The 22274-nt window shown below is 49.7% G+C and overlaps 9 protein-coding genes across 9 annotated transcripts; 5 read left to right on the top strand and 4 right to left on the bottom strand.

The window, feature by feature from the left end:
* Positions 1–4659: 4659 nt before the first annotated feature.
* On the bottom strand, positions 4660–5172 carry BCR38DRAFT_486072 (uncharacterized protein; the record flags this gene model as incomplete). The annotated part of the gene is made up of 3 exons (XM_040863985.1): positions 4660–4745; positions 4836–5013; positions 5089–5172. The coding sequence occupies 3 exons, from the start codon at positions 5170–5172 to the stop codon at positions 4660–4662; spliced, it is 348 nt and encodes a 115-aa protein (XP_040714986.1).
* A 687-nt stretch (positions 5173–5859) lies between these two features.
* Positions 5860–6348, top strand: BCR38DRAFT_516539 (uncharacterized protein; the record flags this gene model as incomplete). Its single annotated transcript, XM_040865101.1, has 1 exon — positions 5860–6348. One exon carries the CDS (start codon positions 5860–5862, stop codon positions 6346–6348), a length of 489 nt encoding a protein of 162 aa, XP_040714985.1.
* A 942-nt stretch (positions 6349–7290) lies between these two features.
* Positions 7291–9006, top strand: BCR38DRAFT_436534 (uncharacterized protein). Its single transcript, XM_040860463.1, has 4 exons — positions 7291–7729; positions 7821–7877; positions 7932–8349; positions 8426–9006. The coding sequence occupies exons 1-4, from the start codon at positions 7534–7536 to the stop codon at positions 8919–8921; spliced, it is 1167 nt and encodes a 388-aa protein (XP_040714984.1). The 5' UTR covers positions 7291–7533; the 3' UTR covers positions 8922–9006.
* Positions 9007–10371: 1365 nt separating this feature from the next.
* On the top strand, positions 10372–11435 carry BCR38DRAFT_345023 (chitin biosynthesis protein; the record flags this gene model as incomplete). Its single annotated transcript, XM_040856151.1, has 2 exons — positions 10372–11184; positions 11247–11435. The coding sequence occupies 2 exons, from the start codon at positions 10372–10374 to the stop codon at positions 11433–11435; spliced, it is 1002 nt and encodes a 333-aa protein (XP_040714983.1).
* A 268-nt stretch (positions 11436–11703) lies between these two features.
* Positions 11704–12963, bottom strand: BCR38DRAFT_436528 (uncharacterized protein). Its single transcript, XM_040860462.1, has one exon. It carries the CDS (start codon positions 12758–12760, stop codon positions 12185–12187), a length of 576 nt encoding a protein of 191 aa, XP_040714982.1. The 5' UTR covers positions 12761–12963; the 3' UTR covers positions 11704–12184.
* Positions 12964–15471: 2508 nt separating this feature from the next.
* Positions 15472–16122, bottom strand: BCR38DRAFT_436527 (uncharacterized protein). The gene has a single exon (XM_040860461.1). It carries the CDS (start codon positions 15971–15973, stop codon positions 15800–15802), a length of 174 nt encoding a protein of 57 aa, XP_040714981.1. The 5' UTR covers positions 15974–16122; the 3' UTR covers positions 15472–15799.
* Positions 16123–17540: 1418 nt separating this feature from the next.
* BCR38DRAFT_226616 (uncharacterized protein) lies at positions 17541–18279 on the top strand. Its single transcript, XM_040854287.1, has 2 exons — positions 17541–17829; positions 17889–18279. The coding sequence occupies exons 1-2, from the start codon at positions 17617–17619 to the stop codon at positions 18180–18182; spliced, it is 507 nt and encodes a 168-aa protein (XP_040714980.1). The 5' UTR covers positions 17541–17616; the 3' UTR covers positions 18183–18279.
* Positions 18280–18718: 439 nt separating this feature from the next.
* BCR38DRAFT_436515 (uncharacterized protein) lies at positions 18719–19633 on the top strand. The gene has a single exon (XM_040860460.1). The coding sequence runs from the start codon at positions 18773–18775 to the stop codon at positions 19145–19147; it is 375 nt and encodes a 124-aa protein (XP_040714979.1). The 5' UTR covers positions 18719–18772; the 3' UTR covers positions 19148–19633.
* A 455-nt stretch (positions 19634–20088) lies between these two features.
* Positions 20089–22127, bottom strand: BCR38DRAFT_475297 (uncharacterized protein; the record flags this gene model as incomplete). Its single annotated transcript, XM_040863000.1, has 7 exons — positions 20089–20924; positions 20987–21007; positions 21053–21193; positions 21261–21471; positions 21509–21848; positions 21913–22013; positions 22074–22127. The coding sequence occupies 7 exons, from the start codon at positions 22125–22127 to the stop codon at positions 20089–20091; spliced, it is 1704 nt and encodes a 567-aa protein (XP_040714978.1).
* Between the last annotated feature and the right edge of the window lie 147 nt (positions 22128–22274).

The raw sequence follows: 22274 nt of genomic DNA, 5'->3' as shown, positions 1-22274 counted from the left end.
AATCGTTCCTCTTATGTGGCTGTGTGTATGGCTTGTACAGTGGCGGTAATTGTCGAATATCACGTGTGTCCAATCGAGTAGTCAGAAGTGCGTAAGATTGTATATGAATGAGGTCTGTTGTTCTCTGTGTTTTGTTCTCGCGAACTCCCGTTGCTCTGCTTTTTATAGATTCTTTAGAACATGTCGGAGGTACATTGTTCAGGTGTCTGACCCCTAAGTGGACAGTAACTTTGGTGCTACTTTTGGGAAGAGGGGTTCCTTTCGCCGTCTGAACTTTAAGTGACACTAGTCTTCTCTAGAGCCATATTATTTCTGAACCTAGGAACCAGGTGCCCTATCTGACAGTAATCCACACTAGACCTTAACTTTACTACATCGATTAGCACGTATAACAACTACTAAGGGTATAATTTGTGAAGGTCAACCCTCGCAGACTCACTACAACCAGGTGACGTACAGCTGGAACACCTGCCATGGCAGTGTCAGATGGGAAGCCAATCATAACCCTTGTAGGAGCCCCGCCAAGCGTGGATGACTTAGTCGCGCTCCCTCAAACCTAAGTTGTCATCTTCTTTCCTTCGCTCCTTAGAGTAGAATCTTCGTCGATAGCACCTAATCGAGGTCTCTACCAATGCGATGCAACCCAGGTCGTGACAGAATAGACGGCTCCAGTACCAACAGATGGAATCTGTTGGTGTGATCAGACGAAGATCGTGGTGCAAGTCTAGTGCGCAAGTTGGTCGGATGTGCCTCTGCGTGATGCGAGTGCATATGAGGTGTGAACTGTTGTATTGGGAAAGGATGGCCAGGTTAGCTATTCTGGCCTGAATAGCTCTTATCTTATCTTATCTATAGCTACAGGTAATCTCCATGGGGTCACGTATCATAAGCTGATCAGAGCGTTTATAGCCTCTTTTTTACGGCGGAAGGTGTAGGCGAATTTCACCCCGAAGAGCGTATATGTCCCGATTAGGGCTCTGGTACGCTTATTATAGGCAAGGAGGTACTCGAGGAGATCCACTGCTATGTGTTCGAATAGTCCATATTTCTTGCATCATGGCCTTCGAGAGATAACCTTCCTGCGCTTGGCTAGGGCGCAGTCCTTACACTAGATCGACTATAGTATGGTAATTTTAACCCTAGTAGTCGCTGATACCGCTTTCTCGAGGGCTCTAGCATTCAGGTGGCTAAGGCGACGATACTAGGTGGTGGTATTACTTGCGAGGTCCTTGTGGACTTTACGGGAGTTATTTCCGTGTAGGTTATCGTCTTCGAGGCCTCTTTGGCGCACCTCGTCGTCCATTGTGGTCGAGTATCCTAGTGTAGGAAGAGTGCGGAGTATTCCGGAGGAATAGGGTCCACCTACAGCCGGGCCCCCCGGGCTCGATCGCTGTAGTTCTGGATCTTCATCTTCAGATGTGAAGCTTATCGTCGGAATCGTCGAAATCAGCAGATTCTTGTATCACGTCGTCTGAGTTGTCAGATTGATCTGACGGGACGTTTATGATGGAGCTGGTTGTTGCCAAGCCGTCCACTTGTTGGGGCGTGCTTTTGGCTTTATTGGCCGTGAAATTGGCGTAGCAGCCTAGTAACCGTTGGCTGGAATGGGGAAGAATAAGCGCCACCCCAATCTGCACCGTAATCTAATCTGCCTTGGCAAAGTATCACATGAGGGCCTATTCTGATTCGAGTAGAGTTGGCCAGACTGGCCGAATCCTGGAGGGGTCGGAAATCGAGTACTGGCTGTTCCTCGTGCTCTGAGAGATAGGCCAACGTTTCCTTCTGGGGCCTATAATAAAGTCGGGACCCCTCCATGTCGTAGTACACACCTACTTTCTTACTTAAATAGACTGGCTGAGGCCAGTAGTACGTCAGACTCTGCAGCCGGCCGCCGATTTGTGAGATTTGCGTCACTATTAACTATATAGACGTTAGCTCCAGTGTCGTAAATAACCGAATTCTTTAACGAATAGCTCGTATCCGCTGAGATAGAGCCTGCGGTCAACATGGAGTTAAGAGCGGCTAAGTTGTAGACTGCCGAGGCGCCAGCTAACGCTGGCCTCTAGTCATTAGGTCTATCTTGACGGAAGGTGCCGTTGCGAATAATATCGACTTTGGCCTTGAGATTCTGTGGCAACTTGGCTGTTACGAACCGTTGGTTCCTGGCCAAAACCAACCCGACAGGCCCTACAATAGGCCATGACGGAACCCCGCAGGAACAAAGCCCCATAAGGACGGAAAGGAACAACTAGGCCCCCGACTAAAGGAAAAGGTCACGTGATCCAAGTGATCCAACGAGATCAGTGAAGGAGAGATGGATATATAAGGGACAGGACTCCCAGGCATTTCATAGATAGACAGTCTCTACTTCAATGATTAATCTAAGCTTCAATCTAACCCATTGGCGAGGCAAACTGCCTTAACGACTCTATTCCCGATTACCCTACTTGAATACTTCAGTTACCCAAAGCACTCTACTCCATACGTCAAACCCCGATATTATTGCTTGAGGACTCCGCAGCAGGGCTTACTTACTAGCACAAACCCTTACAGACTCTTTAGTGGTTTACGCAGCTAGACTATTAGAGGTTTCGTTACATTGGCGTAGTTGGATTCCACAGTCTTCTGGATACTCTTCCTAGCGGTCCAGTTGGCCGGCTTGATTGGGATAAGGTAGTAGCACTCCTACCACAAGTGTTTCCGGCAGCAGATACATTAGGGCTTCTAGTAAGTCAAATCCACACTCCTTCTCTGTTAGGGAGTCTGTCTCTCTGACGGCGGTGCCGCTTCGCCCCTAAGAGTGGTATCAAGGTAACCCTGGATACGCTACTGGTATCATCTCTGGTAAGGTCCAAGTGTTATTAGAAGGCCTTGTAGATAGTATCTACCGTAGGTATGTCCTCTACTGGTAAGAAGTTCATACTCCTATGTAGGGTTGAATTCTGGAGCGGCTGGTTTTAGTCCTTGGATGAAGCTGTACTGAGGATATGTCACAGCGCTGGCGATTACAGAGCCACATAGTGCTGCATATAGCAGTTAGTGGGACCTAATGTCAGTAACACTGACATTTCTAGATCTTTTGGTCTATTGGCCTAGGGGCTTGGTCCTCCTCTTGTGACAGGATACTAGCCTTGGACTATTTCACAGCCCGCTTCGAAGGCGTTGATATAGGCCGTCCACCAGGTATCAGCCTATTTGGCTGTAACCTGCTTCTAGGCTAGTCTATGGGCCCTTAAGTAGGCGGCTTCTATAGCTATCTTGTGGGCTTGGGATTCTAGCTTAAAGTAGCCTGTAGTAGCCTTCATCTTGTTAGTTAACATCTTCTTCGTACGGAAGATGGGGTACCGCTTAGGGCTGATAGTCTTGAATGACCAGGCGGTGAATTTATCGGCTTTTTCTTCAATGGCTTTGAATTCGGCAAGTTCCTCGTTATATCGGAAAAGATGCTGCTTCCACTAGGTGTGCTCGAGGTCCTTCAAGTCCGAAAAAGCTTTCTTAGACTTCAGAAACACCGCTTCGCGCTGACGGTAGTATCAGGGTTTTGAGGCTATAGTTGTCGATAGCTTCAAATAGCTGACCGCTGTAGTAGTGGATGGACGGCAGCGACGTCAGAATTGCTGAATCCGTAGAAGATGGTTAAGATAGAGCCGGTGCGGTTATCTCGGGCTCATAACTGCTGGGTTGTATGCAAATGGTCTTGTATTGAAAGTGTTATGATCTCTGCAGAGTCCTGAACGAAGTGGACGGCGGCCATAAGGGCCTTATATAGACAGGAATGAACGATGCCTGCCCTACAGGCAGGACTTGTGTGGTTCGATGGGTGGTGGTCATATTGGCCCATAACGTACGGTGCATGGCCATATGTCCTTCCAAGACTGGCAGTCTTGATGTAGTAGCCTTGAAGGTCCAACAGCATTGCAATACCTAGGAAGACAAAGGGTCAATAGGCTACAAATACGGGGAGGCATTGCGGGCTTTCTACGGGCGCCACTGCTCCTCTACGGCATCGAGGCGCAATGTCGTCCCAGAGCTGTGATCTTTGCAGTTGAATTTGCTTTCGTTCAAATCCTCGCTAGCCCACCGGTAATGCTCTGCGGTTTTCACGTTTCCGCCAAGAGCTGAGTCCGGTCCTCGATATCAATCTCGGTGAAGGCGTTGTGCAAGTCCTTAATGGTCAGTGCTCGAGCCATCTTCGCACTCCTCGGCATCAGATGAAAAGGAGGAGTCTAAATCACCCGTATCTAGATAGTCCTGACGTCGTAGCATACTCGAGGTGGCAAAGATGGTGGGAAAGAGATGCTAGACTGAGATATACCGGTGATGCGGTGTAAGGAGGACCCTGGCAAATGGCCAAGACGGCGCAGGGATACGCAGCCCAACAGACTGAATTAAGTGTCTATGAGCGGCGACAATTCATAGCAAGTCTACCACCGAGAGTGGAGACGGAAACTTCTAAAATTAGCGGCCAAATTGCCGTCTTATAGTTCATACGAGATTTGCTCTATGTCGGTCACTGCCTCCAACTCATATCAGTAAGGGGAGCTACATTATAGTGTTGAGACATTCGGTTACATGGTGAAATAGTCTGTAGAGATCACGCTATAACAGCTTCGACTAAATGAGATACAAATAGATCACGGAGACTTTTGGGCCATTCAATCATTTCTGTTCTTGTCGCTTATACTCCGGCTGGGGCTCAATCAACTCCAAGCTCTCGTGAGCTTTGATAGCAGCAGCGTGTCGCTCTGAGCAAGCATCAACCCGATCCCTGGGCTGCATCATCGGCGGTGTTAAAGACCAGACGAATCCATGTAGTTGCTGTCGGCGAAACTTACCCCAGACGTCCTCAAGAGCAAACCGCGGTCCTCCCGCCTTAGCCAGGGTGTCGAGATAGTGTTGCAACAAGCCGCGCTCGTGCCTGCGCCGATCTGGGATACTCAACGAGCTAGGGTGAGGTCCCTGCCAGTCGACGAAGCCAGGCTGGCCCTCAAGTGTTATCAAGGTGTTTCCCACCTAGCTGTCTTCATGAGTAATGTCCTGAAACCGAGGATCCTGCGTGCTCCAAAGGGTATGAAAGGCAGCCAGCACGCGATCACGGTCCTTCAGCTCGTCATGCGTCGGCGGACAGATGTCGGTGGCATAGCGTTCATGCCAGGTGGCAGGCGCGCACATGGATTCGATGATGTCGTGGAGCTGCGAAGTTGTGCACCAGGAAAACCCTTCGCTTCGACTGCCCCAGGTGTGGGCATGAAGGAGGGCTAGTTTTTTCACGCCAAGCCACGCGCGTTACATTGGCTAGGGCTCCAATACGGTACCGAATGTACACTCGGATGCCGTGAGATCCTTCATCACTACCAGACCCCATCCGTTCACTTTGTTGGTGACACACAAGTATACCATAGACAGCCTCACCGTCACTGTAGGCGTAACGTGGTAATAAAACTCTGCCTCGAGACGGCAGCGAGCAACGGTAGATGAAGCTTCATAAGTGCTGCATTAACGCCGCCCTTGACACCGAGCCGAGGGGCAGAGCACCATCAGGATTGGCACATGTGAGCTGGACGATGATTTTGGACGCAGTGTCATGTATTCACTTTTGATGGCCACTGTAATGGGGAGCGTTTCTCCAGAATCAAAGGTCCCTTTGGGACCAGCTGATGCAGCAATGCTCCTGAAACTCATTGGTCTTCGACAGCATCTATCGGGGTGAATGACTACGAGGATAGGGGAGGGGGACAAAGAATCTCAGGAACTCATTTCCGTTGGAAAGACCTGGTACACCAAGTCTCCGGCGCAGTATTATAAAACTTCGACCGGAGTAAACTTCGATCGGAGTAAACTCCGGCCAACGGCGAATTCATGCGAGTAAGAAGTCCGCCTTTTCGAACGAAAGATGCTTCCGTCCCAGAGAACATATTGCTGGGTCAGACCTGTCTGTTCCTCCTGCACGCTAGCGCCTGCCAGGACCCCACCAGCAGCAGTCACGCCATATGCTTTGGTAGTGCAAGTCCTTTTAAGCGCAATTGCATCTTCTCGATGCGGTTGTCTGTTCGCAGCGTGACAGCTGGGACAGGGCCGTCTACCTCGCAGGGTCTTGGCCTATGGGGCGAGGCTCCACAGCAGTGCCCTTTAGTTTCTCCTCCCGTATCTCTAGGCGCCCAGGAGTTTGGGAAATGCTATTTATTTGCAGCGCATGAAGGATGTGAGGTCACTACAGATATGGAGCAGGAGAAGCCGGTAAAGATTGCGGTGGGGGAAACTGCAACAGTACCGGTAACAGGGTGGATTCCGATAGGCGGGTTCAATACGTCCACTCAATTCGTCGATGATCTGCGTGTAACCACGTAACCAAAAGCTCCATTTACCCCTGAAATGATCTGAAATGGTCTGTATCATTGGCCTATAAGCAGGCGATCCGGATAATCGGTTTCCCAAGACAGTAAACTCCACAATGCACCAGCACCCCCCCCCCCCAACCCTGAAAGTATGGGTAACGGACTCATGGAACTAATAATTGGAGCTGTGTCGCGTTCTAAGTCGCAGAAAATCCAACCGACAATCTGGCCTCGAAGCACTCTTTCCCTGCGTGGACGATACGAGGCGTTCAAGTCGGAAGTGACCCCGACGGCGAATGGAACCAAAAACAGACTACAGGGGGGGGGCTGTCTTCGCATTGAGCGAACCCATGGATCATTGTCTCACCTATCGAAATACCTTTTACTAATAGTGTACGATTTCCCATCCTTAGATCACACATATACGTTGGCGTTGCTATCACCCAATGCACTAATCTACCTAGTTCATACCCCAGATTTTGATGTCTAAACTGTGGAACTGGTCTCCTGGTGGACATCGCGTTCAACAAGGTATTCCCCTCACATGCCATAAGTGCAGCATTATTATACTGCAACACTACGTGCTACGAGACATCTTGAACATTGCACTTCGATTGTAGTTGGGCTTGCCTCAAGCCTCCGCGTTGTGGCAGAATTGCTACGACGTGGACTTCCACATAAGTTTTCTAGAATTCTGACTCGTAGAGATCGGCGTGGTACCTGACGGTAATTGGGGGGAGATTCGAGTGATGTTAGCGTCGGAAAAGAACATCACATGATGTGGCCAGGTACCAGAAGCAACTCAGCCCAGCATCATGCAGCCAAGACGAAAGGTTCCATATGTCAGAAGTGTCAAAGTGGGCCTGGTCTGACGGAAAGTAACCCTAGTAGGTTATTGAACTGAAAATGGATGACTCGAGGTACCAATTGATAAAATGACATTTGGCCTCCTTACGACACAGCTGCATTTCGACCCAAGTTCTCGGCGGACCGTAGCATTAATATCCCTTCAGGGTTGTCAACCCTATCCCTACCTCGCCGTCTCAGTGTCTCCTATATTCTCGCGAGTGCCCTCGTCAAAATACAAATTATGCATTCCTCCATCTAGTCTGCAGTTGATGTCCCCTATATTAGTCTCGTAGCTGTACTCTCGACGAGACAACAATATCGAATCTCCATCTCGGCATCCACTTACGATATGGCCACAACCATTGACCCCCTCACCCCGGCGGCTCCGGCACCGGCCGGCGTGACTGCCGACTTCTACAGCACCTCGCAGCTACAGCTGGAGCTCCTCGTTGTCTTTGGTGTGACGTTTGGAATTGCCACAATCTTACTTATGCTCCGTCTCTACACCGGTCTCGTCTTGACGAAACAACTAGGCTGGGATGCATGTATGTGGCTCTAATCAGTTGTCGTCCTCAAACCCTCCTTGGGATGATGATCAAAGGCATGGCTGGACCAAGCTTACACAAGTAAACTCAGTTTTCGTCGTACTGTCATGGTTGGCATCTCTAACATTCTTCATCGTTATGGTGATAGGTAAGATTCATGTGTCTTCGGTCTTCTAGACGAGTGCCACTAACCGTGACACAGCTTTTCAGGCCGGCTTTGGCAGACACCTGTACAATGTCAATGTGGGCCAACTGGCAAGATACATCGAACTTCTCAAGACTATGGCTATCACGTACATTTGGCCGCCAACGTTAGCCAAGGTGTCACTTCTCTTCCTCTACTACCGCATCGACAAACATATGGGCTTCCGATACTGCATTCCGCTAGCAGGATTCGCAGTCCTCGCGCCGACATTGATCTACACTATTCTGTTTGCAGGGCCATGCGATCCCGCCAAGGGTGACCTGCAATGCCTCAACAAGTTGGCCGTGTCACAGGCCGTCACCAATATTGGCACCGACGCCATGCTTATTGCTATGCCCATCCACATGATTGCGAATCTCAACATGGCCATGAGGCAAAAGATCACCCTAGGCTGCTTGTTGGCCTTTGGTTCATTGTGAGTTTTCTCTCGCCCAGCCGGATAGCTCCAAATTAGCCAGAGCCAAGATTACTGATATTTGCCTGGTCTTCAGCGTTGTGGTTTTCTCCATTATACGCGCTGCCTTTGTCCACTCCTTCGTCTCCGACGCAGACATCACGCACACCCAAGCCTACGTGGCGATATGGGGGTGTCTTGAGCTCAACTTCGGCATAATTTGCAACTGCCTTGCCGTGCTTAAACCTTTCCTCACCCGCCACATGCCCTGGCTGGCGCGCAGAATCACCGGAACCTCTGGCACCCGTGGTCAACCCAGGAGCAAAAGCGAGCAGACCACGACAGCTTTCAGCATGGCTAAGCAGAGCTCGCGTAGCCATTGGCGGGGTGATCCGGGGAACCACAGCTATCAGCTGCATAGTGTGGGCAAGTCACTTACTCCAGACCCTGAGCAGCAGTTGTCTTCGACGAACAAGCCCACCTCGCGCGTAATTGTGACGGATGAGTACTTTGTCGACTATTCGCCCAAAAAGCCCAACGGAGGAGACGATTCGAGCACCGAAGGTATTTTGGAAGACTCTACCAGACGATAGGTCACAAATGGCGACTTGTGTAAAAAAGCTGTGAACAACATGTATCCTTCTAATGTAGTAATATAATATATGTATAGTAGCAACCTCCCGAGGGACACTCTTATGAACTCCATCGCGTATTCTCGAGTCTTCGTCTGCTGATTGGCACTATCTATATCCGACTGCAAATCACGCAGAAATTTAGGCGCCGGGGAGGGGGGATGGGCGGAAGTGGACGCGTAATGCAATCCAGCTCGGCGCTCCCATGTCGCGCTATGATACTGTCTCGCTTCCTTGTTCCTGGGATCCCTCTTAAGGTAAGCCTTCCAAACCAAATGTCTCCAAGTGCCTCGATAGGACCATAGTGCTAGCTGGAAAAGGAACGACAAATACACCTTCGAGGACTAAACCAGACGCTCCACCGCCAAACTCCAAAACGCTCCGCCCCCATCTGCGTACACTACCGCGACGAACCCAAGTTAAGCCTCGTGGCAAAATCCCGCCTGTCCACCTAGGTATAGCTTCCGGGTAGAGGACTTAAGACATGAAAAATGTAGTCTGGCGTAGTCCGGTATGCAAGGCCACTGATACTTCAAGGTTGGGGTTTTGGACGCGTTCGCGTCGTGCTGTCGATAAGAGACGAGGCAGCAGAGCGGTGCGCGACGTTAGGTGGCAGGTGATGGACGAGTTGCGAGTATAAAGCGAATAATAGTGACCTTTCTATCATGTCACTGGAGCTGTGTTGCCCCTCAGCCCAACTATTTGATGTCACATCCGTACTCGCGTCGTTTTTCAACTCCAAAACACCAGAACAGTTCGGACTGGAAAACAGGAAGCCCCCGGCCAACATCATCATTCACCTGCAACAACTGTTACTATCGATTCATGGTACAGAGCATGAATAAACGTAGTGCTTTCCACATGATTGTAGTGAAAATTGGGTTTGTCGCAGAAGTTGGTGTAGGTTGCGTTCGTCTTTATTGTTGAACTCGGCGAAAGTCACGATTGATGCTTATCCATATAAGGCTAGCGCACGTTCGTAATGGAGCTATTTTAGGGAAAGCACCATGGAAGCACAGGGCACTCCCGGTTCAACACGAAAAAGGCAAGGATCCCCCTCAGCCGACTACCCGAAAGCCTTGCTTTGTAGTCCCTTTTCCCTGGCAACGAGCGGGTTTTTCGTTGGAGGGAGGTTGGGATTGTAGAACATCGTCCATCCCAACCGCTCCGTCTAACGCCAGTCCGTCATCGTCGCCGTGATCCTGTCTCTTCACTCGCTCGAGATTCACACTCGCTGCAGGCTGTTTACTACTACATCCGACATTCAGCACATCCAATACCGCATATCATCGACACGTTCGTTTACGTTCTACACGCGCCGACCGACACATAAGAAACATCGTCACATTACACTACCGCCGCAAGCCAATTCCTCCACCGAACCACAGTCGCAACCTAATCCAACTACAAAATGGGCGGCTTCGGGGACTTCACGCCCCTCTGCCACACGGCAGCGCTCCCGCTATGCGCCTCGGTCGGCCCCATAACCTCCATCTCCTCGGGCGTGGGCATCGAGCCTGACTGCTATGCGCGCAATATCGAGCTGGCCAACACAATCATCTTCGAGGGGGCGGCGAGCTTCATGCACATCATCGCGCTGGGCATGACGGTCATCATGATCCTGCACATCCGGGGCAAGTTCACCGCCGTCGGGCGCAAGGAGATCCTCGCCTTCTTCTACTTCTACATGCTGCTCAGCTTCTTCTCTCTTTGCGTCGACGCCGGTGTCGTCCCGCCCGGCTCCGGGCCTTACCCTTACTTTGTCGCTATCCAGGCTGGGTTCGTGTCGTCGCTTGTTACTTGTCTGTTGATCAACGGCTTCGTTGGGTTCCAGCTGTATGAGGACGGCACGCCGCTTTCGGTGTGGTTGCTGCGGCTCTGCTCGGCTGCCGCTTTCGCCATTTCGTTCTTGATTTCGCTGGCGACTTTCAAGTCGTGGGCTGGACTGGGTCCCACCAACACTATCGGCCTGTTCACTGTGCTGTACCTGCTTAATGGGGTTCAGTTGGTCGTCTACGTCGGCTTGCAGATACTCCTTGTTTCGCGCACACTGCAGGATAGATGGCCACTTGGAGACATTGCCTTTGGTGTCTTCTTTTTCGTTATTGGCCAGGTCATACTCTACGCCTTCAGCTCGACCATCTGCTCTGCAACGAGCCACTATGTCGACGGTCTCTTCTTTGCGACCGTCTGCAATCTGCTTGCGGTCATGATGGTATACAAGGTACGTTTGCTCATTCGTCCCAATCTCGCATTGTTATGCGACAATACTAACGTCTACTTCAGTACTGGGACTCCATCACGAAAGAAGACCTTGAATTCTCCGTCGGCACCCGTATGAACAATTGGGAGGTGAAGGAACTCCTGCCCGAGGACGAGCGCCGAGCCACCGTCTACGCCGAAGACCCTTATCACCAATCTAGCGCATATGACAATGGATACTCGCCCACCGGCAACCGGATGTCGAGGTACTAGATGTCGGATATCTCGGAGATGTCGGGGGTAAAAGCGTAACTATAGGCTCGTTACAGGGATATTTTGGGAAAGAAAATGGGAACAAGCGCAGAACATTAGGTAATGACTAGGGCGCATTTGCATTGGCCAGGGGTTTGTGGCGTTTACATTGAATGATTAGTGAATATAGTTTTTTAGCACAGCGTTTGGGTCTTGGTCTTGTGTTCCAACTGGTTAGCGGCAGTTCGAATGGCATCTGACTGTAATCAAACAAACACATCAACACATGGTATTATGACATGAGACGACGTGGTATCGGATGTATATTGACAGCATCTTCCTCTTCTGGGCACTCGGGCCCCGGGGGTGGCACATTCATTTGCCATGTCTGAATGGTTGGGTTTCCATCCCCCATATTCAGGCGCGAGCAACAGAGGTACCCCGAATTGCGATCCTGCCTCACTCGTCTTCTTCCATCTCGAGCGGAAGCTGGTATAGAAAGCTGTGCAGTGGCTTGTCCAGTTGCAGACATAGATAGTCTGGCGTCGACGCCGCGACATTATCCTGAGTGACTAAATCTTGCGGTCGACTCCTGGAAGAATAAGGCATCTTGGGGAGGGACGCCGAGGTGGCCATGTCCTTGTGCGGGCATGGCCATACAAGTCGAGCGTACGAGGAGTCATGTCTACCACAACAGCTCTGGTTCTAGCTGCTCCATAATCATGCCGTCTTAATCTGCGTGTTGTATGTCGATCCATCCTTCCATCTCTTCAGCCCTCATCCCCAAAACTAAGCTTAATCTTCTTCGCCTTCTTCTTCCCGCCCTTCTCCCCCATCTTCCGCACTGGCTTCGCATCGTCGTTTTTCTCGTCACTTCGCTTCGTAATCATCTGTGTTGCTTTGACCGCCTTCCTAATCGCTGCATCGACTCCTCCGGCATCCTCACCCTCCTCCTCGTCAGCGCCAACAACCTTCCCCACCTTCCTCTTCTTTCCTGCGCCGATGACAGCTACTTTCTCGGGCTCTTTTGCCGTTTCCATTTCTCGTCTTTTCTCTTCTTCTGCACTACTGTTCTTATTCCCATTCCCATTCGCAGTCGCTTCCCCATCATCGTCGTCGGTCACCTTAACATCAACGACATTACCCTCCTCATCGACAACTACAGGCGCGTCTTCAGCCTCCTCGCTCGCGCTGCGTACTTTGGCGTGGCGGCGGCGCGCCGCGAGAATCGGGTCGGGCGAGTTGGATCCCGTGCCAGTGTGTTGGCCGCGGAGGGCGGCGAGGAAGGGTGGGAGGGTTTGGTCGTAGGTTAGGTTCTTGCCGGTTATTTTGTCGGATGGGGCCATATTGGTAGGGGTGACACGGGGTGATGGTGGTTCTATTAGGGCATGGAGGATTCACGATTGGAGCATTGGATGTTGTATTGGCGCAAGTCTTCGAAGAGTGGCGAAACTGTCACAACGGAGAGCTTTCCTTGAGATGAGGAACGAGAGGTTGCGCACTGATGCGTTCCATGGTGTCCGTCCCACATTGTCCTACAAGCTAGTGGACAGGGGTCTCGAAGCTTAACAACTCCAAGCCTAACCCCGAGCGCCTTCACGGGCTCATCCAAACCATGACCTTTCCGCTTTTACAATGTGAACGTGTACGAGACTCGGGTTTCCTCACCCATGGATTCATGAACTTATCTTGAATTCTAAAGTTCTCACAATGCATACCAAGCCCAGGCTCAATTTCACCTTCAAACTATCTTCACTATTTGCATTTCCAAAACTATCTTGCGCGTTCCCCCACGAATCATCCAACGCTGGACTGGGGCCTCGCTGCTAACTCCTCGAGAGGGAGCTAGTCCAAGAGCTCTTCCAACTTCCTTGTGCATAGGGCTATGTGCTTGTTGTGGATGGAAACATTCATTTGACGATGACGCCCGATGACCCCATAGATAAGCTCCTGGGCGGTGACACTTCTTCGCCGGACGAGCTCATGGCTACTACCTATTTGACCATGTCGCTAGATGAGCTCATAGCAAATGACATGAGAAAACCAGATATCGCTTGAGCCCCCTCGAGAGCAGAATAATAGACATCTTTGTTGCTGGCGAAATTGTACTGGCAAGTATCATGGTAGTCACGGAGAGGTTTGCAAAGAGAGTTTTAGCTGTCACTCGCCGATAAAGCTGGAAGAAGGCTTGGGTTGACCCGAACAATGTCATTAATATCGTTCTGGAGGCCTGAAAAAGGAATCCCTTGTTCCACCCCAAACGCACAATGATGAGGCCGACGTCCGACTGATTATAACAACGATCAATCCCTGGGATACAAGGATTGTATTCGTCGTATTCCATAACACATTCGATGTAGCATGAGCACATCTATATGACCAGGATCTACTAGTTGTCATTGTCTCTAGTGGAAGAAAAGGGATGAAAGCATTTAACGCTAATACGCATGATTTGCACCAAGTCAACATCGACATCAGGCATCTTCACAATTGTTGGACCTTCAAGGCTACTGTTGGACCAAATTGACCGTCAAAAGACGAGGGACCCATTCGCTTTAGAATGAGGTATTTTTGGTAGTTATATGGTCTGACAGCTACTACATCAAGACTGCCAGTCTTGGAAGGACATATGGCCACGCACCGTACTTTATGGGCCAATATGACCACCACCCATCGAACCACAGAAGTCCTGCCTGTCTATATAAGGCCCTTATGGCCGCCGTTTACTTCGGTCAGGACTCTCCAGAGATCATGACACTTTCAATACAAGACCATTTGCCCACAATCCAACAACAATCGCAGTAGGAGGGAGAGTTGACCTCCCTTTCGTAAAGATTATCGCCAAGACAGTCCCTGGTAGGCCATCCAAAAACGTTACCGCAGCTGTAGGGAGTTTCGTGCTTCGCGGAAAGCTGAGATAATAGCAGCAAAAAAACTAAATCGGAGTCACGGCTGTAGCTTGCTGAGACTAGTAACCCATCGCCACGACTTAGCCGGCAACAGAAGTGAACTAGAAATAACAGCTTGCTATCGAATCTGTTTCAATATAAGAGCCGATGAAATTCTGTCGCCAGTCCGACTGACGTATAGGCAAATACTTATCTTCGATATCGCCAAGTCGTTGGTAACAAAATAACGGAATACGACATGACTTATGAGGATAAATCCTACTCAAGTAAAGTCCCATAACCATAGCATCTATTTCGACGAGTCACTTACTCACTTCAACTCGAGCCTTGGTCACCTCGTTCAAGTCCCTTCAGTTAGTCGTATTCATGTTCTTGCCGAGCCAAAGCCACCAAGGCCATTTAACCACCGCAGTAGTATCATCTCTTGCCATGTGGTCTTTAACATCCAGTTCTTTGTAGACAGCGTTTGCAAAGGCCCACGTAGAAATAAGACTCCTCCGGTCAAAGTTGAATTTTCGGTAAACGACGTGGCATTCCTAACCAACGACCAAGCCCGCATGACCCATTTGACGGCAGAGTCAAGATCCAATCCCGGTGTACTCGCCAGAAGCCTCGGCTTCGCGCCGCCTTGCTGTTTCCCAAAGGCACACACAGTAGGGGCGAGTTACTTTCCTTCTATCCCATCGCGACCTAGGAGCCTTCCACCTCATGTAAGATTATCTCGCCCTTTCGGGCTGATACTCCCACCATAGAGTCCTACTTAACGCTGATCAGATTGGAGGAAGATCGGGTAAAGAGCATGTGGGCGTCGACGACGGTTCTGAGATATGGCAATAGGGCTATAGCATCGCGATTGGTCTTGTTGACTTTGTTCAAAGGCAACAATGGATGGCCTATTAGGCTTTGGGGGGCCCAAGGAGTAGCTTCCAAAAAGCAGAAGACTGCTCAAGAAAACCAGACCCGCTGGCAGGATGACACTGAGCGACCTAAGGTAGGATACTTGGCCGGGTGGCATCCATGGATGAGTTGCTCGTATGCTATTCAATAATACTGAGGAAAGGATACAGTCTCTGGTGCTGAAGGAAGAGATTCACAAGATCATGGGTTGTAGCCGAACTTTGCTGTATCATTTCGTGATTGTTCTATTGGCAATAAGTAGCATTGGGAGTGAAACACGTAGCTCACACACGGCCATATGTAACGGTAGGTATATATATATGAACTGGAATGCGGCGCAAAGCAGGCCATTACCTCATGGAGTGACTCGCCTCTCCCTCGAGCTCTAGATGCTACCCCAAGGCTTTTGTGACAAGTTGCGTCGGTAAATATTTATCGTAGTGGGCTCTCCGACAGGTTGTTGCCAGGCCGGCAAGGCAAGTTGTACGCTTTATCAACTTGGCAATGAGTCGCTGCGTGCGGCCGTCTGAGGTAAGGACTGTGGGGTCGAACCCGAGCTCCTCAGGTATTTAGAGAACCTCAAGGATCGTGTCTATGCACATTTTGGCGGTATCCGGAAGAATTCGCGAAGTCATTGATGTGAAGAAGCCAGGGCTTAGGGGTCTGGGAGGTAGGCTCGGTAACGGCATTGTAAACTTCATCTCTCGGTCTTTCTTTTCGGTGCCGGCTGCATTTAGGACAAGTCAAGTACATTCAAAGTTGAAGTTGTCGAAGCTGGTAGCTGAGATAAGTTCTAAGAGATTGTGTGTATCCTGGTCGATCTACCGCACTGGACTCATGTCACGAATGTCAAGTTCATCGAATTCGTGCCAAGTCAGCTGTGTGGTCAGATCTGTTGATTCGTGGATTGATTGATGATAAGTCTAGGTTTCTATGTAACGCGGTAACAGCGTTGGCTTTATTTCTCCACTTGTGGGGCTTAGGGCAAGCCACACTTAGATCCACAATTGTTCGAAAGCGTTATGATCTGTCTTCTAGCACAGAAGGCGGATGGCGGGGTAGTTTCGCGGAGCGGACACGAGGTCGAGAGTGAGCTTCTGGATATCTGTATACAGTGAGTGTAACCAAACCCAGTTCATGAGTCTAGTGAGTGACGGATGTTCCTTCTTCGTAGATCGAATCAAATGCTCCGTTATAGTTAAAAGCCCTGCCTCCGCGGTCGTGATATTCTTAAGATGGAGGCTATGACTGGAGCCTAAAGTCGCGTTTCGTGTCATGCCGCTCCGCCACCAGCCACCGAGCTACTAACCGCCGCAACTATTTTATGACCGTTTGTCAGCCCGACGGACACCAACCACTTCACCCGCGCGCTTCGACGAGACAAACAGTGGAACCTTTGAAGCCAGTGGCAAATTCTGAACCGAATGGAGGTGGATAATGATGTTTCGGAGCAGCTTATGGTATGATCCTGCGGCGAAAGCATGGTTATCTACTGAGCCACTTATACTAGTCTACCATAAGGCACATTCCTGCGTCTTATGATTCTCGACTGCAACCAGGATATTAGCGCCTCGGGAATTCTACCAAATTGGAGACTGTAGTGCACACAAATATGCAGCCCAGCTGTTGCAGTTCCAGTACGACAATCTCAGCTAGTCAATCTAGGTTTTGTATCGCTAGACTGTTTACCAAAAAATGGGCTTTATTCTATAAAATACCATTTTAGCTTACAAACGATAGTACCCGCCTTATGCATCTCGAGCTGCGTAACAGAATTGAGACGGTGACGATCACTTCCTGTTCACCCTCGATTCTCCCGCAGCGATCTATCCCAGCTTCCGACCCTTTTGCAATAATCAGTCCAAATTTCCTCAGTAGCTGCACCGACTAAATGGGCCCTGAGGTTATATAAGAGGTATTCAATAGTGATATAGCGACAGCGTACTGGACCTTTCTCGTTCATGGCTCAATTCCTACTTGCTTTGTTCTCACATTCTCACAGGAGATCGCGGAAGTATCATGGAACGATGGAACTATCATGCTCTTATCTCTGGATAATCATTTTCCTAGTTATCTATCAGAGACCGCCCAGAGGTCGCAGATAGCCTTTCTCGTGGCCGTCATCAGTTTTGGAAGACAAGTCTGTAGGCATACTTGGTATGTTGGCTCTAGAACAGGTGGCTGTACAACAAGCCTCTGTGTGACTTGCCACGCAGTTCCGGCCTGTTAAACGACCAGGCAGACCCCCCACATTCGAAATGGATATTTAAGGAGCAATCAGAGCCCAACAGAGAAAACTATGCATTGTCATTCCACCTAACGTAGAATGAAACCTCCACATAAGTCCAGTTTGATTCTAGACTATCATCATACTCGTTACTTCCTTAGTGAACAAGATGCCCGGTATTTCAGTTCCACCCCCAAGGAGAGATCATCAAGTCAGAACCAATATTCCTACCCCGCGTCGATCACATCTTGCTGGATGTATCATGTGGCTGCCGCGAAAAGAAGACATTAACCTCGATATCGAAATTGAGGATGGCTGCTACAACCACCCAGTTGTGATTCTGTCTCCGCAACCGAAGCCAAAAATGGTCACATTATTACTCGTATGTTATGGTGCCCACTATCAGATGACATGATCGTTCAAGAATGCTAACCACAGTAGATAACATCATTCAATAGCACGAGTTTGGAAGCGAAGCACGCAAATGACGTTAAGACCAGGCTCAAGCACCTTCCTATCAAACCGGCCGAATCTCATCCCGACAATGGGAAGCTACTGTTCCTGGAGGATGAGGGACGTCCGCTTCGAAAGACTTCATGGGTGAAGACAGAGACGCAGCATCTCGTACCATTGAAGGTCTTGCGCTCATACACCCATAAGGCCACGGACTATTTCCTCTCACAGGAGTCGTACCACGAGCTCATTGTCAGGGTACGGCTAGGCCGAAGGCAATAGTACAGAGTGATGGGGAGTAACGGGCGTCCCTCCTACGTAGCACCGGGTGGTCACTGGCGGTCTCAGGTAGGGGTGCCCACGGTGATGCATTGATCTCTGCCCTCTCTATCTTCCTCCGTCTCGACTCCTTACTTATAGCCAGCCGAGGTTCTCTCTTGGATTCTGGATGTTTGCTTCCGTATGTCTGTGTTCCTCCGACTTCGGCCAATATCTTGGACAGCGGCTCCTTATCTGCAACCAAGCGATTCCCTATCCGTTGCAAACGGCTTCAACGGCTCTCATTCGCCACAAGCGGCTCTCTAGCCGCCACAAACGGCTTCCTACCTGGTGGAAGCCGGCCCGCCTCGGATGACACTTGTGGCTCTGACAACTCCTTCCCTATCCTACTTCGAGATGGTCCTTATATAGATAGCTAGGCCGCCGCTTGGACCCGGCATAACAGCAGGGTCGGCGATGCCAAGGATCTTGACTCTCGTCATCCCAAAGCTTCACATAGATTGTAATCATGACTCGGGAGTCTTTTGTCCGAAACACCTCTCCGGCGGCCTACCGGTGTCCTGCGTTCAGTGTCCTGACACCCACTGGTGCCTATGGCATTCTGTTCTCTGACACTCATTGAGTACGCCGGTTTCTCAGTTCCGGTTCCACACCCTATTTCCACTTCAATTAGTACCGCCCGATCAGCCATGACAAGGGCCCCCACTTCTACTGGCAGAACCACCGTCAACCAGGCTTCGAGGATAGAGTCTGCTCGCAGACTTCCTATGCCCCAGCATGGCGAGGACCAGTATAGCCGCCCGGCTCGGTGGATAGCGGATCTCGAAAATCAGGCAGGGAGCCATACTAATACGGGTTTACCCCTTCCAGCCCCTCAAGTTTATCGTCAAGGTTATCGAGTCGGTGGGCAGACTAGTCTTCTGCCTACGTATACTCAACAAGGAGCACTTTATCGGGCGGACAGATGAAGCCATTCAGACTTCGGCCGTGATTTCCGATCGGCGAGGGACTTCTCCTACGGTCACTCTAGTCGCACGTGCGCTTCTAGCACACCCGCGGCGCCGTGGGGAAAAATCTTCAAGGTCGTTCTGTGGGTTTTGGTCACGTCTTTAATCTTCTATGGGGGATATCACGGTGTTCTCAAGCTCGTTAAAGACATGCGGAGTGCTTTGGCGGCACTGAAATACAAAGCAAGTAGTATGGTGCAAGCCGTCGAAGACTTCACAGGCAACGCAGTAAAAGCAGTCAAGGAATTCATTTTGAATCTGGGAAGCAAATTTGACTTCGTAGAAGTTTAGATTAGGTACGATCCCCAACTTCGAACCAGGTCAGCTCCAGTCTTTTCGGCATCACATCAGGGTTAAGAAGTACATGCAGACCAACGGCAACAATTATCTTCAATCAATAATATCTAACACTGAATGAGAATGCAGACTAAGCTGCCATGTTAGTAGACACCTAACAGAAAATGCTTAGATGCCCCATTTCCCAATTCGGCTCCTGGATAGTGGGGAATAATAATCTCGACGCGTCTCTATCTGGGGACGAATAGCTCCGGCCGTTTCTGACACATCGTACAGCACGCACTGGATTTCAAGAAAATGATTTAGCGTCCCCGATGTTTGATAATAGGAACTGTATCGAGAAAGAGATGGAGGTGGGGAGACTGAATATTTTGCACTTTCCGCATGGCTATGGATCGCGGGACGGCCCATGCCGCCACGCCGTTACACTAGCAGCTGCCGCTGGGATATTGTCGTCACAGCACCGTAGCCAAGACTTTCCATTTCCTCCCTTCTTAAGATTACAGTCCGGGACCTTGTATTCCATTTTTCGCTATCTATTTCTAGATTCGACCAGAGGAATGGAAAATCCATCATTAGGCTTGCCTCTGATTAATACTCTGGATTTAGTATCCCTTCCGTACCAAGTATTGCTGTTGCAGTACGACTTCCTTTGGTTCGGTCGAGTCTTGCAACTTGAAGGCCTTCAAGTTGACTCGCCACGCAACATGATCGGCGACCATCAGTACTTTGACAGTACATTGAACCTGGCTCATCATGTCCACCAGTATCCTTACCAAGTCATATTGGTCCTCCTCCTGGCACTGGTCTACACGGTCTAGGATGAGATACACAGTCTCGTTCGGTTCCAATAATCGAATACAACGAGTGGTGAGAGAGGTAAGAGCCTCAAGCTTCTTAAGGTGCCCGCTAGTGTCGTCGTCTTTGTCTCCTTGGTCCTTCCACCCGCTGTAGTACTTAGCAGCTGCGAGAAGACCCTCAAGCTGTTCATTGCCGGCCAGCTTGGACCTCAGGAGCCGTAGTAACTGTACCAACAAGATGGGCAAGGCGATGTGTATCGAGGTCGATTGTAAGGGTGGAAAGACATAGAGTGCAAAAAACGCTAAGGGATTGCGGGAAAGTCGATCGCCAAGGTCGAGGGCAATGGGAGAAATCCAGCAGTGCCTTTTACCTTCACTGATGCTCCTGTGATTGACACCGATAAGTACTAGAAATTTCGACGCTTTGGAACTCTTCCACTCAGCAAAGTCGGATTCACTTTGAAACCGTTCGACACTTCCACTTCGCATCTGCTCATATATCGATTCTCTATCTCGCTCGTAATCCAACAGTCGCCGGTAGTGCGCCAAATTCTGCTGTTGGGCCTCAGGTGTCCATTCTGGTACTCCAAGTAGCTCTTGAAGTTGCATCAAGTGGGTTATGGCTTTATCCCTCTCGATGTCTATTGTCAGGCAATGTTAGACAGTATCGATGCTAATTCCTTCTTAGCTGGGGTATGGCTACTTTCAAGTTTATCAAGAAGACCTTGATAAATCAGTTTCAGTTCATTAATGGGCGGAGCAAACTCACTCTTATTTGACTCCCTCAACTGGCTTATGCTCAAGCTCTGCAGTTCTTCACAGCGCGTTCGGATTCCCACAACGAGCATATTGACTCTATCTGTCATGTATTGGAATTTTCCTGGGTTGGATAAAGCGCTCATCCAGCGGACTATGTAAAGTTTAGGACGATACCTTCTGCTGAGATATAGACTCGACAAACGATGAAGGTGACTCACCATATCCGGGTTGGAGATAGTACTTGGTAATACTCATACTCAGTTCGACGAATGCCATATAAGCAAATACAATCTTTTTCCTAAGGTCTCTGTTCATGTCGGCCTCTTCACTGTAGATTTCCTGGTACATCCGGAAACCTGGTAAGCGGTCCTTGACCTCCTCTATGGCCGCCCAAGTTTGCTCTTCCATGTAGCTCTTGCGCTCCGCTATCTGCAATATTGGTCAGTAAATGGGTAAAATATGGTACTAGACCATTTGCCTTGAATAGTCCGCTTATAGTGCCAACAGCGAAACCTGATGCGGGAGGGAATAGTCCGTTGACAATATCTAGCATTGGACTGATGTCCTGCATGAATGAAGACACCCCTTTAGAAAACCCCTGGTACTTCCTTGTCCATCGTCGAATGCCCTTCTGGTGTCGTTCATCGAATCGAAAATGGGATTGTTCAGCCAAGCCTGTCCAAAGTTGTGTGAAATCTTCGTTTGTGCGGCAAGAGGTCGCCTTTGTTTCATCTGGAGCTAAATTCCTTGATTCGAGCCATTTGTGGAACTCTTCATGTGCTTTTTGAAAGTCCTTGAAACTTTGCCTATACTTGAGGTGTCAGTCTCTACGTATACAACATGGAGCAAAATCGAAATTTGAAGAATTACCATTCTGCTCGAGAGAGTCCGTATTTACTTAGTACGACTTCATTTACCTGGTATGCACGGGCTACCTGGCCCTCCTCTGAGGCCTCCATGACCGAAGAGAACTACGAGAATTAGAAAGGCTATCTAGCACTTGCTCCAAAAACTCAGCGCAAGGAACGTACATATGACCACAAACCTTTGCTGACGACCCGTGAACTGAAAAAGTTGACGTGCATGTTGTCTAGTCCTGTCACAAAGTCTCTGATCCCGGCAACGTAATCTCACTGCATGATCAACAGGATGTGTCAAGCACTTCAATAAGTCGCTTCGAAATGATTGGTGAATCCATTATCAGCCCCCAAATTTGAAGCCGCATGATCTGC

This window comes from Pseudomassariella vexata, assembly GCF_002105095.1.
Source record: "Pseudomassariella vexata strain CBS 129021 chromosome Unknown BCR38scaffold_8, whole genome shotgun sequence".
In the NCBI taxonomy this organism is placed as follows: Eukaryota; Fungi; Ascomycota; class Sordariomycetes; order Amphisphaeriales; family Pseudomassariaceae; genus Pseudomassariella; species Pseudomassariella vexata.
This window is presented reverse-complemented; position numbering and strand designations above follow the sequence as displayed.

Excerpts from the sequence above, each read along its gene's own strand:
- BCR38DRAFT_436534 (XM_040860463.1), top strand. The coding sequence starts at position 7,534 with ATGGCCACAACCATTGACCCCCTCACCCCGGCGGCTCCGGCACCGGCC. Across the intron at positions 7,730-7,820 it reads ACAACTAGGCTGGGATGCAT|TTTTCGTCGTACTGTCATGG; the intron begins GTATGTGGCTCT and ends AAGTAAACTCAG. Across the intron at positions 8,350-8,425 it reads TTGTTGGCCTTTGGTTCATT|CGTTGTGGTTTTCTCCATTA; the intron begins GTGAGTTTTCTC and ends CCTGGTCTTCAG.
- BCR38DRAFT_436528 (XM_040860462.1), bottom strand. The coding sequence starts at position 12,760 with ATGGCCCCATCCGACAAAATAACCGGCAAGAACCTAACCTACGACCAA.
- BCR38DRAFT_436527 (XM_040860461.1), bottom strand. The coding sequence starts at position 15,973 with ATGTACTTGACTTGTCCTAAATGCAGCCGGCACCGAAAAGAAAGACCG.
- BCR38DRAFT_226616 (XM_040854287.1), top strand. The coding sequence starts at position 17,617 with ATGCCCGGTATTTCAGTTCCACCCCCAAGGAGAGATCATCAAGTCAGA. Across the intron at positions 17,830-17,888 it reads AAATGGTCACATTATTACTC|ATAACATCATTCAATAGCAC; the intron begins GTATGTTATGGT and ends TAACCACAGTAG.
- BCR38DRAFT_436515 (XM_040860460.1), top strand. The coding sequence starts at position 18,773 with ATGGCATTCTGTTCTCTGACACTCATTGAGTACGCCGGTTTCTCAGTT.